The 12951-nt window shown below is 39.5% G+C and overlaps 2 protein-coding genes across 2 annotated transcripts in view; both read left to right on the top strand.

Annotated features, from left to right (window-relative positions):
* Window positions 1–1792: 1792 nt before the first annotated feature.
* kptn (kaptin (actin binding protein)) lies at window positions 1793–9354 on the top strand. The gene is made up of 12 exons (XM_058087112.2): window positions 1793–2243; window positions 3176–3258; window positions 3321–3405; window positions 3713–3767; window positions 5164–5242; window positions 5493–5566; window positions 6780–6886; window positions 7033–7137; window positions 7240–7303; window positions 7381–7516; window positions 8771–8944; window positions 9114–9354. The coding sequence occupies exons 1-12, from the start codon at window positions 2042–2044 to the stop codon at window positions 9252–9254; spliced, it is 1305 nt and encodes a 434-aa protein (XP_057943095.2). The 5' UTR covers window positions 1793–2041; the 3' UTR covers window positions 9255–9354.
* A 1644-nt stretch (window positions 9355–10998) lies between these two features.
* The window catches only part of nova1 (NOVA alternative splicing regulator 1), a 28161-nt gene continuing 26208 nt past the window's right edge, over window positions 10999–12951 (top strand). Inside the window, exon 1 of the mRNA XM_058087231.2 lies at window positions 10999–11439. Coding sequence (XP_057943214.1) covers window positions 11256–11439 — 184 coding nt within the window. The 5' untranslated portion in view covers window positions 10999–11255. The remainder of the gene's footprint in view (window positions 11440–12951) is intronic.

Below are 12951 nucleotides of genomic sequence, written 5' to 3'. Positions count from 1 at the left end.
TTTATTTGTTCCGTGAAATAGTATTTATGTATTTCCAACAGTCTATTATCTTCATTTATTTCTGTATGTGTATGAGAGATTGTTTTGTCCAATCAGATTTCAGCTTTTGGGCCTTTTTAGGCATTTTTTTTTAGTGATAATAAGACCAGGACCAGGAACCGACTGTAATGGGTTCCACTAATGATAATGCACATAAATCATTGTGTGGGTTCTGATAGGTGGTAATTCGGGCTGTTGAAGTGATCACACTGTACTTATTGTATTGATGTTAAACACTTATTCACCTATTTTACCTTAAGCTATAAGCTAAATAAATAGATATACTGTCTTTTTTAAGTATGTGTGTGCGTTTTGTGTGAGTGTAATGAGTCAGGAGTTGCAGTGCGAACTGAGGTGTGTCAGCGGGAAGGATGAGTGATTACAGTGGACAGTAATCCTGCGGATAGATTAGCAGGTGGTATTAGAAGAAGTGGGGGTGTAGCGCACTGTCACCTCTGAACCGTCACAATATGGAGCAGCAGCTCGCCAGGGCCTCACGTCTGTCTGCTTCACCACCCCCCCCCTTCACCACCCCTCCCCGAAACTCGCACCATCGATATTGTAGCAACCGACTGAATTGACGCAAAACAAGTATAGCAGATTGATTGACGACATTTAGCAGTGCTACACATTCCAAAAACATGCTAGGTTAATTAGCGACTCTAAATTGTCCATAGGTATGAATGTGAGTGTGAATGGTTGTTTGACTAAATGTGCCCTTTGATTGGCTGGCGACCGGTCCAGGGTGTTTATGTCTTATTCTTAAAATTTCTCATTTTTTGTTGTGTTTTTTTAATTTTTCCCTTCACTAAATGAAATCAACAGCAAAAATCAGCTTTATTTGATTTTCAAAAATTTTCTCTCAGTCAATATGACACATTTAAGTACCATTAGTGAAAGTAATCACAGACTTTTAGCATAAAATTAGCAAATACATGAAATTCAACTACATGTCATTCATAACAATATCTTGTTGACATAAAGCATGTACTCGTCATTCAACATGATTTAAACTTAACCCTTCCAGTCATAAGTTTAAATACCTTTGAATATACAACAAAAATAAATATGTAAATATACTTTTGGTGTTCCCATTGCTTACAGAGGATCTGAATGCTGCTGCTTCCTGTTTAGGGATGGGTGCTTTTGACATTTGAACAGACACAGTACCAGTTTGTAGGAGTTTTGTTTTTTTTATTTAAGATATTTATCTGTTTTTCTAAATATTTCTTTTAATCAGACTCCATCAGGCCTTCACAAAAGCGGCCCAATCAAAGTTGAGGCATGAATTGTTACTGACACCTAGTGGACAAACAATGAAGTTGTTTAAACACAAAAGTATACGACAGGATACATTTTACTGATAATAGCGAAATGAATCAATGCAAATGAAAATAGGTGAGCCAGAAATACATTTTCAGGTGCTAAGAGGGGTACTAAAGTACTGTAATGACCCTTAAGGGTATTAAGTGTTGTGCTTATGTATGTATTGCCATGAAAGGATTCGTTCCGGGATCATGGGGAGTGAAAGTCGGAACGGACAGGAAGTGACGTTTATGAACCCCATGTTGGAGTGTTAATAGAGTGCAAATTAATTCGGCGTGGTTTACAGCCGTGACAGTAACCCGTGTTAGTAATTGTGGTGCTTCAACAAAACTGGAATGTTGTACGTGTATTTTAACAAACACACTAACGCCATAAATAAAAGAAATGTGACAATATCGCTTCCGTTCAGCAGGTGGCGCCAACACACTTCTTGTTCAGCAAACCGCCGAAATAGACGAAGAAGAAGTTACAACGCGGAAGAAGAAAATGTAGCAGTAGTTGAAGACAATATGACAACAAACATTTATTTGTATACGGTTGTCCGGCTAGCAAAATAATTTTAATGTTCTAATTAGACTTTTTATACTTTCCTTAATAACATAAAGCATTTAGTTGGACTCCAACGTGACAGTAATGAAGAGAGCAGCTACGAAATAAATAGCTATAGTAATTAACCATGTTCCCAGACTTGTATCCTTTCGTGGAGGATAGCTTTAGCCGCTTCCCATCGCAGAGTAACATCTATGGCCTGTGTCAGGCCGGAGGACAGGAGCTGCTTGCCGCTACTCTCAAAGGGAAGGTGGTGAGCTTCACGTACCAGGAGTTGCAACAGAAGTTAAGACCAGTGGCCAAAGAGGTTCAGTTCACCTACATACCAGGTAGCAATATATTATGTACAAATCAATGTCATCATGCTGTATAACTAAATAATTGTGGTTCATATCATGGAATGGAATGGCCTTTATTGTCATTATACAAGATGTACAACGAGATTGGAGAGCTTCTCCTTTCAGTGCAATACTCAAGTTAAAAAAGTAGAGTAAAAAAAAAACAGTTTAACAAGATGTATACAAGATATCCAAAATATACACATAATATTATACAGGAGCAGACATATTGCAGATATATTATTATTAGTGCAATGATGAATGGGTGCAAATAATGACTGGTGTATGCAGATGAGTAAAAGTCACATGAGTGTATTGAGTTGTTAAATAAATAAACATGTTTGACGTAGTAACAGAGGCAGTGATGGAAATATTGCAATTTTTTTTAATGCAATTACTGAAGCATATTAGTAGGTATTGTTTAAAAACTGCAGCACTATGAATAGGATTATGACTAGATTATTATAAGGGGAAAAAAATTAATTGATGGTCCCAAAAAGTCTGACTCACAGCCCCGACATTAAGCAACAGAAGTACACAACAGGTAAACAATTTGTGTAGAATATTGCTTAATATATGTGTATATATTAGAATTGCTGGATTTGGTATCGACCTGATACTAAGTAAATATAGGATCAGTATTGCTGGCACCGATACTGATGTTGATACTGTTAATAAATGAAACACAGGACGAAAACAATATTCAAATAAAACTATATCAACAATGTAACCAGATCAATGACATGACAGCAAAAAAAAACACAGACATTTGTTATAAACATAGACGAGAAAAGATAAATATCAATCTCATCACCCATGTATTGCTCTTATGATACTTGACTCGTTATTGATTTTTGGGTTATCAAGTTACAATCAATTTGAGCAATTTGCAATGCGATGCTTCAACGCTTTTTTTTATGTAGTTGATGCAGAGATCGTGTCAATTGATGCTTTCATCAAGTCTTCACCCAAAAGAGGCCTTGTGGTGGGCATCACATTCATAAAGGTATTTCCCTAATCTCCATATGCATTTAGTGGACTGTTCTTATGAATGTGGTATGCTTACAGGACTCTGGTGACAAAGCTACCCCCTTCCTGAATATCTACTGTGACTATGAACCCGGCTCAGAGTTCAACCTGGAGTCCATCGCACGTGAGTGAATCCCTGTCTGTGGTGGTCCTCCGTTTACAACGTTTGGTGGTTAATTAATTAAAAATTTAACAAGTAGCAAGAATAAAGCGTGTGCCACAACGTAGAGGAAGAATAACTTCTGAGTTCACTTTATGGACTACATAATGTCTCCTAAGTAGGAGTGTGCCAAAGAAAAGGAAAGCTATCACATTTTTTTTTATTGCTGCATAAAATACATGTCCTTCCTGTGTTCTGTGTACAGTGTGCTGCGTACTCCCTCATAACACACAGGCATCATAAATTGATATTAACCAGCCTTTCCGCACAGAGAGTTGCCTAAATCTGGAGCTGCAGTTTACGCCCTTCCAGCTGTACCACACAGAGTAAGTTGTGTTGCTTTCTATACAGCATAAAAGTTGAATATAGTTGAATTTTGCGTGAATTCATTCGTTCCAGTTAGAGCTGTCATCATGGAACATTTAATAATTGCACAGCAGAGTAGGACATTTCCACTAGGGGTCACAATTAGGCCATTAATGGTGGTAAAAATGGTGACGAAACATGATAACATATTGTGGTTCAAACACCTCACTCTGTTGCGGTTTGTTAAATATGAATTAATAAATTGTTACTTTTTCCTGGTTGACTATGGCCTATGACGAGTAAATATGTTGAAGTAGTGGTAGTAGTATTCTGGCCGCAAGATATCAGCGATGCCACATTCAAGAGGCATGACATTAGATTAGATTACCCCCAGTCATGGCATGTCTAACATTATAGAGTGAAAACAGCTCTCCCGTTCTGTGTGGAAGTGGTACACATTTGACTTCTTACTCCGTTTGAAACCCTTTTTTTAAGTTTAGGATAAGTAAATTGGAGAGGGCGGCACAGCGGTCGAGTGGTTGAATGTGAGTGTGAATGGTTGTTTGTCTATATGTGCCCTGTGATTGGCTGGCGACCAGTTCAGGGTGTACCCTGCCTCTCGCCCAGAGACAGCTGGGATAGGCTCACCCTTGTGAGGAAAAGCGGTAGAAAATAAATGAATGAATTCATGAATATTGCCAAAAATAAATGTACAAAAAACACTGGCTATATATATATATATATACATTATATATATAATCATTTAAAAAATACTCAAAATATTAATTTAGATGTATTTTGATTCTATTAGTTTACATATATTTTATTACATTACGCATTAGGGTTATGCAATGTGGTGTAAACTAAGAATAATAGGACCATACAGGTGACTATAGGGGTGTTATTTCATGTCTACAGGGCTCTAATAATAATGACATAAAACACATTTACAAAGTCTTAAAAACAACTTTTTCTATGGTATGACTATGAAAATATTCACTTTATTACACACAGTGGTCGAGTGGTTAGCACACAGGCCTCACAGCTAGGAGACCCGAGTTCAATCCCACCCTCGGCCATCTCTGGAAAAACATGCTAGGTTAATTGACGACTCCAAATTGTCCATAGGTATGAATGTGAGTGTGAATGGTTGTTTGTCTATATGTGCCCTGTGATTGGCTGGCCACCAGTCCAGGGTGTACCCCGCCTCTCACCCGAAGATGGCTGTTATAGGCTCCAGTAGTAGAATTATGAATGAATTAATAATATTGAATCACACCAATTTACCCGACGACTGTAATGGAATAATGGCGCCCTCTGCTGGATTCATAGCTGCAGCTCACATTTTATTATTTTTTCATGGCTCTTTCCAGCCCCATCATCCACAAAATAATGTCAAGATGTCCTTTCTTTTAGAGTGCAGAGTGACAATGGAGGCAGAGAGACTGTTTTTCTTCTCAGCGGTCACGACCAGAGGATCCACTTGTACAAAGAGGTTAGATCACAGCTTGTGTCGGTGTGAGAGTGTGCATATCTGAGTGTGTATTTGTACTACATAGAAGTTGATTTATGGTCAGTGCACCTTTTTGTTCCTGTGATTGGTTGTCGACAAGTCCAGTTATTTTATTAAGATGTGATAACCAGTGTTGGGAGTAAAATAACATTGTTTATGTTTGTGCAATAATGTAATGAATTACCATTTGAAACAGTTAAGAGAGCATCATGGAGCCCCTTGTTTTCAACAGAATGCTTCGCTCCACCAATTTGAAGAGCAGCCAGTGGAGAGACTCTTCCCTGAACTCCAGCAATTACCCAGCAAGTTCGTCTACCCTTATTTCTGTGTTCTATTTGTGTGTGTGTTGTGACCGTTTGTGTTCTGTACCAGCTGCACTTTAAGAAGGTTAGGTTAGAGCAAGGGGGTCTTCAAAGTGCGGCTTTGGGGCCATTTGCAGCCCACCTCTTTTTTTTTTATTAATAATAATAATAATAAAGGGCGGCACGGCGGTCTAGTGTTTAGCGTGCAGACCTCACAGCTAGGAGACCAGGGTTAAATTCCACCCTCGGGCATCTCTGTGTGGAGTTTGCACGTTCTCCCCGTGCACGCGTGGGTTTTCTCCAGGTAACATGCTAGGTTAATTGGTGACTCCAAATTGTCCATAGGTATGAATGTGAGTGTGAATGGTTGTTTGTCTATATGTGCCCTGTGATTGGCTGGCGATCAGTCCAGGGTGTACCCCGCCTCTCGCCCGAAGACAGCTGGGATAGGCTCCAGCACCCCCGCGACCCTCGTGAGGAAAAAGCGGTAGAAAATGAATGAATGAATGAATAATAATAAATAATAATACATTTTATTTGTATAGCGCTTTTCAAAATACTCAAAGACACTTTACAGAAGAGTGAAGTTGAATAAAGTAAACAGAATAGAAGACACACCAAAATACAACATTCATTGGTTAATACACAGTTAAAACATGAGTAAAAGTGGGGCGGGGCACAGCAGTCAGATATAAAAAAGTCAGACATTAAAAACAGATTTAAAGAGGTGGGTTTTTAGTTGTTTTTTGAAGGTGGGAAGGTCAGGGCAAGCACGGAGTGAATGGGGCAAAGAGTTCCAGAGGGGTGGGGGCCGCAATGGAGAAGGCTCTGTCTCCCCAGGTTCGGAGCTTGGTCTTACAGGGGAGTGCCAGGAGGTTTGAGTCTGAGGAGCGAAGGTGGAGCGAGGAGGTCTGTGAGATATGGGGGGGTCAGATCGTGGAGGGCTTTGTAGGCGATGAGAAGAATTTTGAAGTGAATGCGTTGGGGAACGGGAAGCCAGTGGAGGTTTTGGAGGACAGGGGTAATGTGTTCACAGGAGCGGGTGGAGGTGAGGAGGCGGGCAGCGGAGTTCTGAATATATTGTAGTTTGTTGAGGGTTTTGGAAGGTGTACCGTAGAGAATACTGTTGCAGTATTGGCCTGCCCGTAATTTAATAAGACAATTGCATACAAACAAACGTGAACTAATATAATGTATGTCTATGTGGCTCCCTGCAGTGTGCTGTGGTTGGACATGCTGACCATTGCTGATGACCAAAGACTGTCGGCGTTTGGCTGTCAGAACGGCTGCGTTGGACTGGCACTGGTCAAGCAATCTGGACCAGGTGAGGCAAAACCATACGATGCTAACTGTTTCATAACAATTGCTGGTAAATTATATTCACGACAGTAGCTTAGAGGTAGATTGCACTTTGCCTGGAAGCATAAGACATCATTTTTTTTTTGTTACATGAGTACGTTGTTTTACCAGAGGTTTTGCAGAGCTGGCGAGTTCAGTTCGACAGTCCGATCTCCATTGTGCTGCTGTTTCCTCTTTCCTGCCAAACTGAGCCTAATATGCCCAGCAGAGACAAAAGTACGTCATGTAGGGCTGGTTTTTCCACATACCAGTAGAAATTAGTGTAACTTCAATCAGCATCACAAAGCGGTACAAAAAAAAACTTTATTATTTTTTCAGTTTTGGGCGTTAAAGATTACAACCTTCTGGTCACAAGCACTATCGAGATGGCAGTTGTCTACAGGTACGGTATGGAATTTGCAAAGCTTTGTTATGATTTCAGAAGAGTTCAAGTACATTGATATTTTTTGTGTGTGTCAGAAATGTCCAGCAACGAGGATTGTCCCACTCCATGTGTCTCTCTGAAAGTGATCAGTGGGACGCGGTGCTTTGTGCTCTTGTCATTGATCTGGACTTTGATGGGGAGAAGGAGGTGCTGCTGGGAACATATGGCCAGGTCGTAAAGTCACAAGATGGCAAATATGCTTTACATGATAAATGGTTTGCTTAAAAGTGTCAGGTTTGTTGCGGTATTGCTTTTTCCATCATTTTCTACCGCTTATCCTTACGAGGGTTGCGGGGGCTGCTGGAGCCCCAGCTGTCTTCAGGCGAGAGGCGGGGTACACCCTGGACTGGTGGCCAGCCAATCACAGGGCACATATAGACAAACAGACATTCACACTCACATTCATACCTATGGACAATTTGGAGTCGCCAATTAACCTAGCATGTTTTTGGAATGTTGGAAAAACCGGAGTACCCGGAGAAAACCCACACATGCACGGGGAGAACATGCAGACTCCACACAAAGATGGCCGAGGGTGGAATTGGTAATGGTAATGGTTTTATTTCATTTGAACATGCATCAGATTACAATTGAATGCATCACATAATCAGTTCACAGTTCCACATGTCCAAAAGGAGTAGGAAGAAGCAAAGCTTATTAAATCCTACCCCTCCCATCTGGTACTTTTACAATCAGTAACTTACATTACATTTGTTCACTTCCTGCTTTCCTAATATAGTTTTTTTTAATGACATTTTTTTAATGAAATTAAATGTAATTTATTTTTCAGGTATTTTTAATTATTTTTTTGTTTTTTTAATTCTTTTGAATTAAATTAAATTATTAAAATTAAATAAATTATTATTTTTTTTATTTATTTAATTTTATTTTTCTCACGTACCGAAGAACGAGATGATATGATCATACAATGACATAATGGGTACCATAGTAAGTGTCAATATAGTGATATATATAGCACATCATGACTGGTTCAAGACTCTTCATCCTTGTATTTAGTAAACATCAACTGCTTGTATTGTTTCTTGAATTGGCTCATCGTTGTGCATTGTTTGATTTCCTTACTCAATCCATTCCATAGTTTGATTCCACATACTGAAATGCTATGGCTTTTTAACGTAGTCCTAGCATATAAGTGTTTCAAATGTTCATGTTCAAGATCATTAATTGAACTTGGGTCTCCAAGCTGTGAGGCCGGCGTGCTAACCACTCGCCCGACGTGCCGCCCGCCCAACTGAACAATGAAATAAAAATAAAAAAAACTCATACTTTTAAGAACTGAAAAGCACCGCTCTCATCATGCAAGTATCAATGTGATACTGATTCTACCCTTGGTATCAATACTGTCCGTATTTGGTTCAGCCCCCCCTTAGTAACTGTGCAATCTGTTTTTTTCTTCATGTGCAGGAACTTCTGTGTTATAAGTTCCAGCATGCAGCAGAAGGAGAAGATGGACACTTTCAGTTTCTGTGGCGACGAAGCTTCAAAAGTCCTTTGCTGTCTATCATCTACTTAGATCTGACCGGGGACGGTTTGAGAGAGCTGGCTGTCCTCACGCTGAAGGGACTGCATATCTTACAGGTAACTCCAATTTTTGTTGAGATTTCACACATTACTATAGGAAAACATCATGTCCAATACCGATACTGCATTGTTATGTATTGGCCAGTCCGATACTAATAATATATAGTCATAGATTATCTATGCATGTACATCGCTTCACACGTGTGCTCTGTCCCTGTTCTTTCAGCATAGTCTCACCAGCACTGCTGATCTGGTCCTGGAACGTCTTGCCAAGAGGGTGGCAGCGCTGGTTGTTGACCCCAAGTCGGAGTCTGTCAAAGGTCAAGATACCAATGAAAAAGAGGACCATACAGTTCACGTAGCTTGAAAATAAACATACAGTATGTTACAGGTGAACTGCATCTATATGTCATCTACGCACGACTTTAAGTTACATTGGTTAGATGCACATATCTCTATAGTCTGGAAGGACAACCAATGTTGTTCATTTTCACTTTCATGGTGATGACTTTCCTTTTCTTTCACTCACTGCTCTGCCTGGAAGATATCACATCATAATAATATCTCATAATACAAGACATAATATTAACATTAAGGGGTATCCGCCTTTATATACAAAACATACAGGACATTTCAGTGTTTCATTAAATGGTGCTTTATCAGTGGAAATTAATGCTTACAGTACATTGGCCAACATTAAATTAGTTAATTTAATATTTCGAAATGTATACAACATTATATAATAAATATAGTATTTTGGATTTTTTTTATTTAAGGTAATTGGTCAACTTCTCCACTAGGTGGAGTACGTACTCTTAATTACGCTTTCATCCTCTGCTTACTGTAAGATTACACAAATTCTACACTTTTTTATTTTAATATTTATGATGTACATTCATTTTTTTAAATGAGTATGTAGCCTCCCGACACTACGGATGAGCAACTTGCATTTGTGACTACTCACTACTCACTACGTATAATTATCATAAAAATATTACTGCAAGGCTTCCAAAAACTTTTTATATTATAAATGTGGTTCTTATCCCCGGCATAAAAGTTCATGACTAAGAACAGACTACAGTACAACAACCCCAAATTGGGCTTTTGGGGGCATTTAGACTACACCAGTGCTTCTCAATGATTTATTTTCTGTCATGCACCTCCAAAATTTTTAAAGACATTTCTTTCATCCCCCAATTTGAAATACGACAGAAACGGATAATATTTATTTATTTGTCTGTACTCTACAGACTGAACTTAAAAATGAAACCAGGAAAATGTAACAAAATTGAGAGCATACAAGCATATTCAAGAGTCAAATTCCATGTTGAGTACTATAAATTTGTACATGTTGGTAGGTCTGCATTGAAATTAAAGTGCCCCCTCCCAATTCCCCATGCCCCACCCCCCGTCAGGCGGATTTATAAAAACTTAGAAATCGTAGTTTTTTTTCCAACTAATTTCTAGTACATTACTTTGCATTGCTCCTCCCTTTGCTACACTGTGGGTGTATGCTAACGGCCCCGCCTCCCCCCACAGAGACAAATTAAGTGTATGCCTGACCAGAGGTCTCCTGGTCTGTGCAAAGGGATAGATAGATAGATAGATAGATAGATAGATAGATATAATGTGGAGAATAAATAGATTACCTCAAATATGAACAATCTACAGTGTAAACAGTAATTTGTACAAATAATTTAAATAATTTAGAATAAATAATATTTTAAAGTTTTGCATGTGCGTGTGATATACTATGGAGGCAAAATGATCAAGTTCATTTATTGTGTGATTAATGTATTTATTTAATATTGTTAGACTTTTTTTCTGACTTTTTTTCTGCAGTTTTTTCTGAAATTGATTAAAATGTTTGTTGAAATGCAAAGTTAAAATTGAGCACACTTAAGTGGTTTGAGTGCAGATGAGTCATTAGCACTTTCAATTCTCCCCTCACAACACAATAATAACATCTTTGTTCATCACATATAGAAAAAAATGGCGTAAAAGAGAAATTACATAGTTTTCAGTGTGGGTCCGTGTGCTGTGCAGACAGCAGCTGCAGGATTTTTTTTAAAGGGGGGGTGGATTGGGGGTGCAAGTGTGTTTTGTTTTGCGCGTCAACAATAAGGAGCGTTAAAAAGAGCGCCTTTCACTCAATGGGATTTATATTTAGCTCTGTGGGGGGACTAGCAGTAAGTGGAGACCCCGAGTCCTGCTGGAGCTGATCCGTTTGACGCCAAAACTTGCTCGTTTGGCGGTGCGCGTCATCGTTTCATGTGGTTGGCGGCGGCGGCGGCGACGGCGCTTGTGTGTGTGTGAACGAGAGAAGGAATAACGCACATTTATCTCCAGCTCCTGGCGGGGGGAAAAGATGATGGCCGGTGGTGGCGGAGCAGCCATGGACCATAACGGGATATTTTCAACATCTAACCTCCACAACCTGCAGAACAACCTGCAGCAGAGCCACATGGAGGCTGACAACGCGGACTCCCGCAAACGACCGCTGGAAACTCCGGCGGAGGAGGCTGGATGTACCAAGCGCACCAACACTGGAGGTAAGACACCAGCAACAAAACACAGCACATCCATTGTGTGTTTTTTTTTTTTACCATTGTGTGTTCCTTCATTAAATATGCTGCTTGTACGCTGAACCACATTGTGTCGCAATTCGCGCACTTATACTTTTTTGTATTTGACGTGCACTAGCGTGTCCACACTGAAAAGTACTGCAAGATGCAGCGCACTTTCAGTACCCGGATGTTGCACTCAAAACGGTACAAAATAGTCAGCGTGCAAGTGATGGATGTCGGCCATCTTGGCTATGAAGCGGAAGAGGAGGGACTAACTTGATTGGTTAAAAGTCACAATTACAAAGGAGAGACGAAGACGTGGGTAAATTATTGCGTTTATTTTCGGTTTTCGGACATACTGTATGTGTAGCTAGCTAGCTAGCTAGCTAGACTAGCTAGACTGCTGTTAATGTGAACCAATTACACACCTGACACTCAAGCTAGCTTTGCAGTTAGCATAGCTTCTTGTCTCCTACTTCTCTCTTGCTAGGTGTGTCACACGTTTAGCTATTTCTTCTCTTGTCAGAAATTAACTTTATTTTCTGCCTTGGAGGCGAAGATTAGTAACTTGGACTCAGGAGTTGCTAGCACTTGGAAGAACATAGTACTTTAGCTGCACAAGCAACAGTGTGCTACCTTACAGATGGCTATCGTAGGCTAAATTTAGATTGTTTCTATTTTATATTGTTTATATCCCCACAACTCGAGTACTCGGGGTACAAAGTACCTGTATTCTATTTTAGTCACATCCATCAGATGTCGTCTTTGCTACATTGTGGAAAGACTCGGGACTAACTTTAGTGGTTGCAATTCACATTTAAAAAGGAGAGAATTAGACGAGGAAGTGGGTAAATCAGTTGTCCAGTAAGTGTGCAATGACAGTCATGGATTAGTATCATAATAATTTGCACACTTAGTATACAGTACACAGTGTTCATGTACTTATTTAAGTGTACTGACAGATCGCAATCTTGGCTACATACACTACACTGTCGAAAACAAAAAAGTATGCGATGTAAAGTCGCGTGTAGTTCCAACTTGTAGTCCCGGTCCCCTTTCTACTGAACAATGGCGGCAAACTGCTTGCGCCTTATCCACTTGTCTTTGTTTGTTTACATGCAGTATTTCACTTGGAACACCAAACAGAAGTTTCTAATACTATTGCTAGTCAAAGGCTGGACTGCACTGTATTTGTGTGTACTGTATTTCCCCGTACTTCATTTTCCATTCTGAAAAATCTGATTACCAATACATGTACCTTTTTAAAAAAAAAAAACAAAAAACAGTATCTGAAGTTTACTGATGGAAGTATTCCATTTGAGAGACCGCCTTGAAAACAGAAAAGGAGGACATTTGGAGTATTCCCACCAACAACAACCATCTGTTTCTCTTAAGTTTGTGGTTACAGAGTTAAAGAATTCCTCAGGCTTTTGTAGGAGATAGATATATCTTTTTTTCCTCCTTGACAAGTATGAATTATGTCAAAGTCAAAACTGT

The sequence above is a fragment of the Doryrhamphus excisus genome, linkage group LG21 (assembly GCF_037039965.1).
Source record: "Doryrhamphus excisus strain RoL-2023G ecotype Guam linkage group LG21, RoL_Dexc_Guam_v1.1, whole genome shotgun sequence".
In the NCBI taxonomy this organism is placed as follows: domain Eukaryota; kingdom Metazoa; phylum Chordata; class Actinopteri; order Syngnathiformes; family Syngnathidae; genus Doryrhamphus; species Doryrhamphus excisus.
Note: the sequence above shows the minus strand (reverse complement) of the source record. Positions and strands in the feature narration are given on the sequence as shown.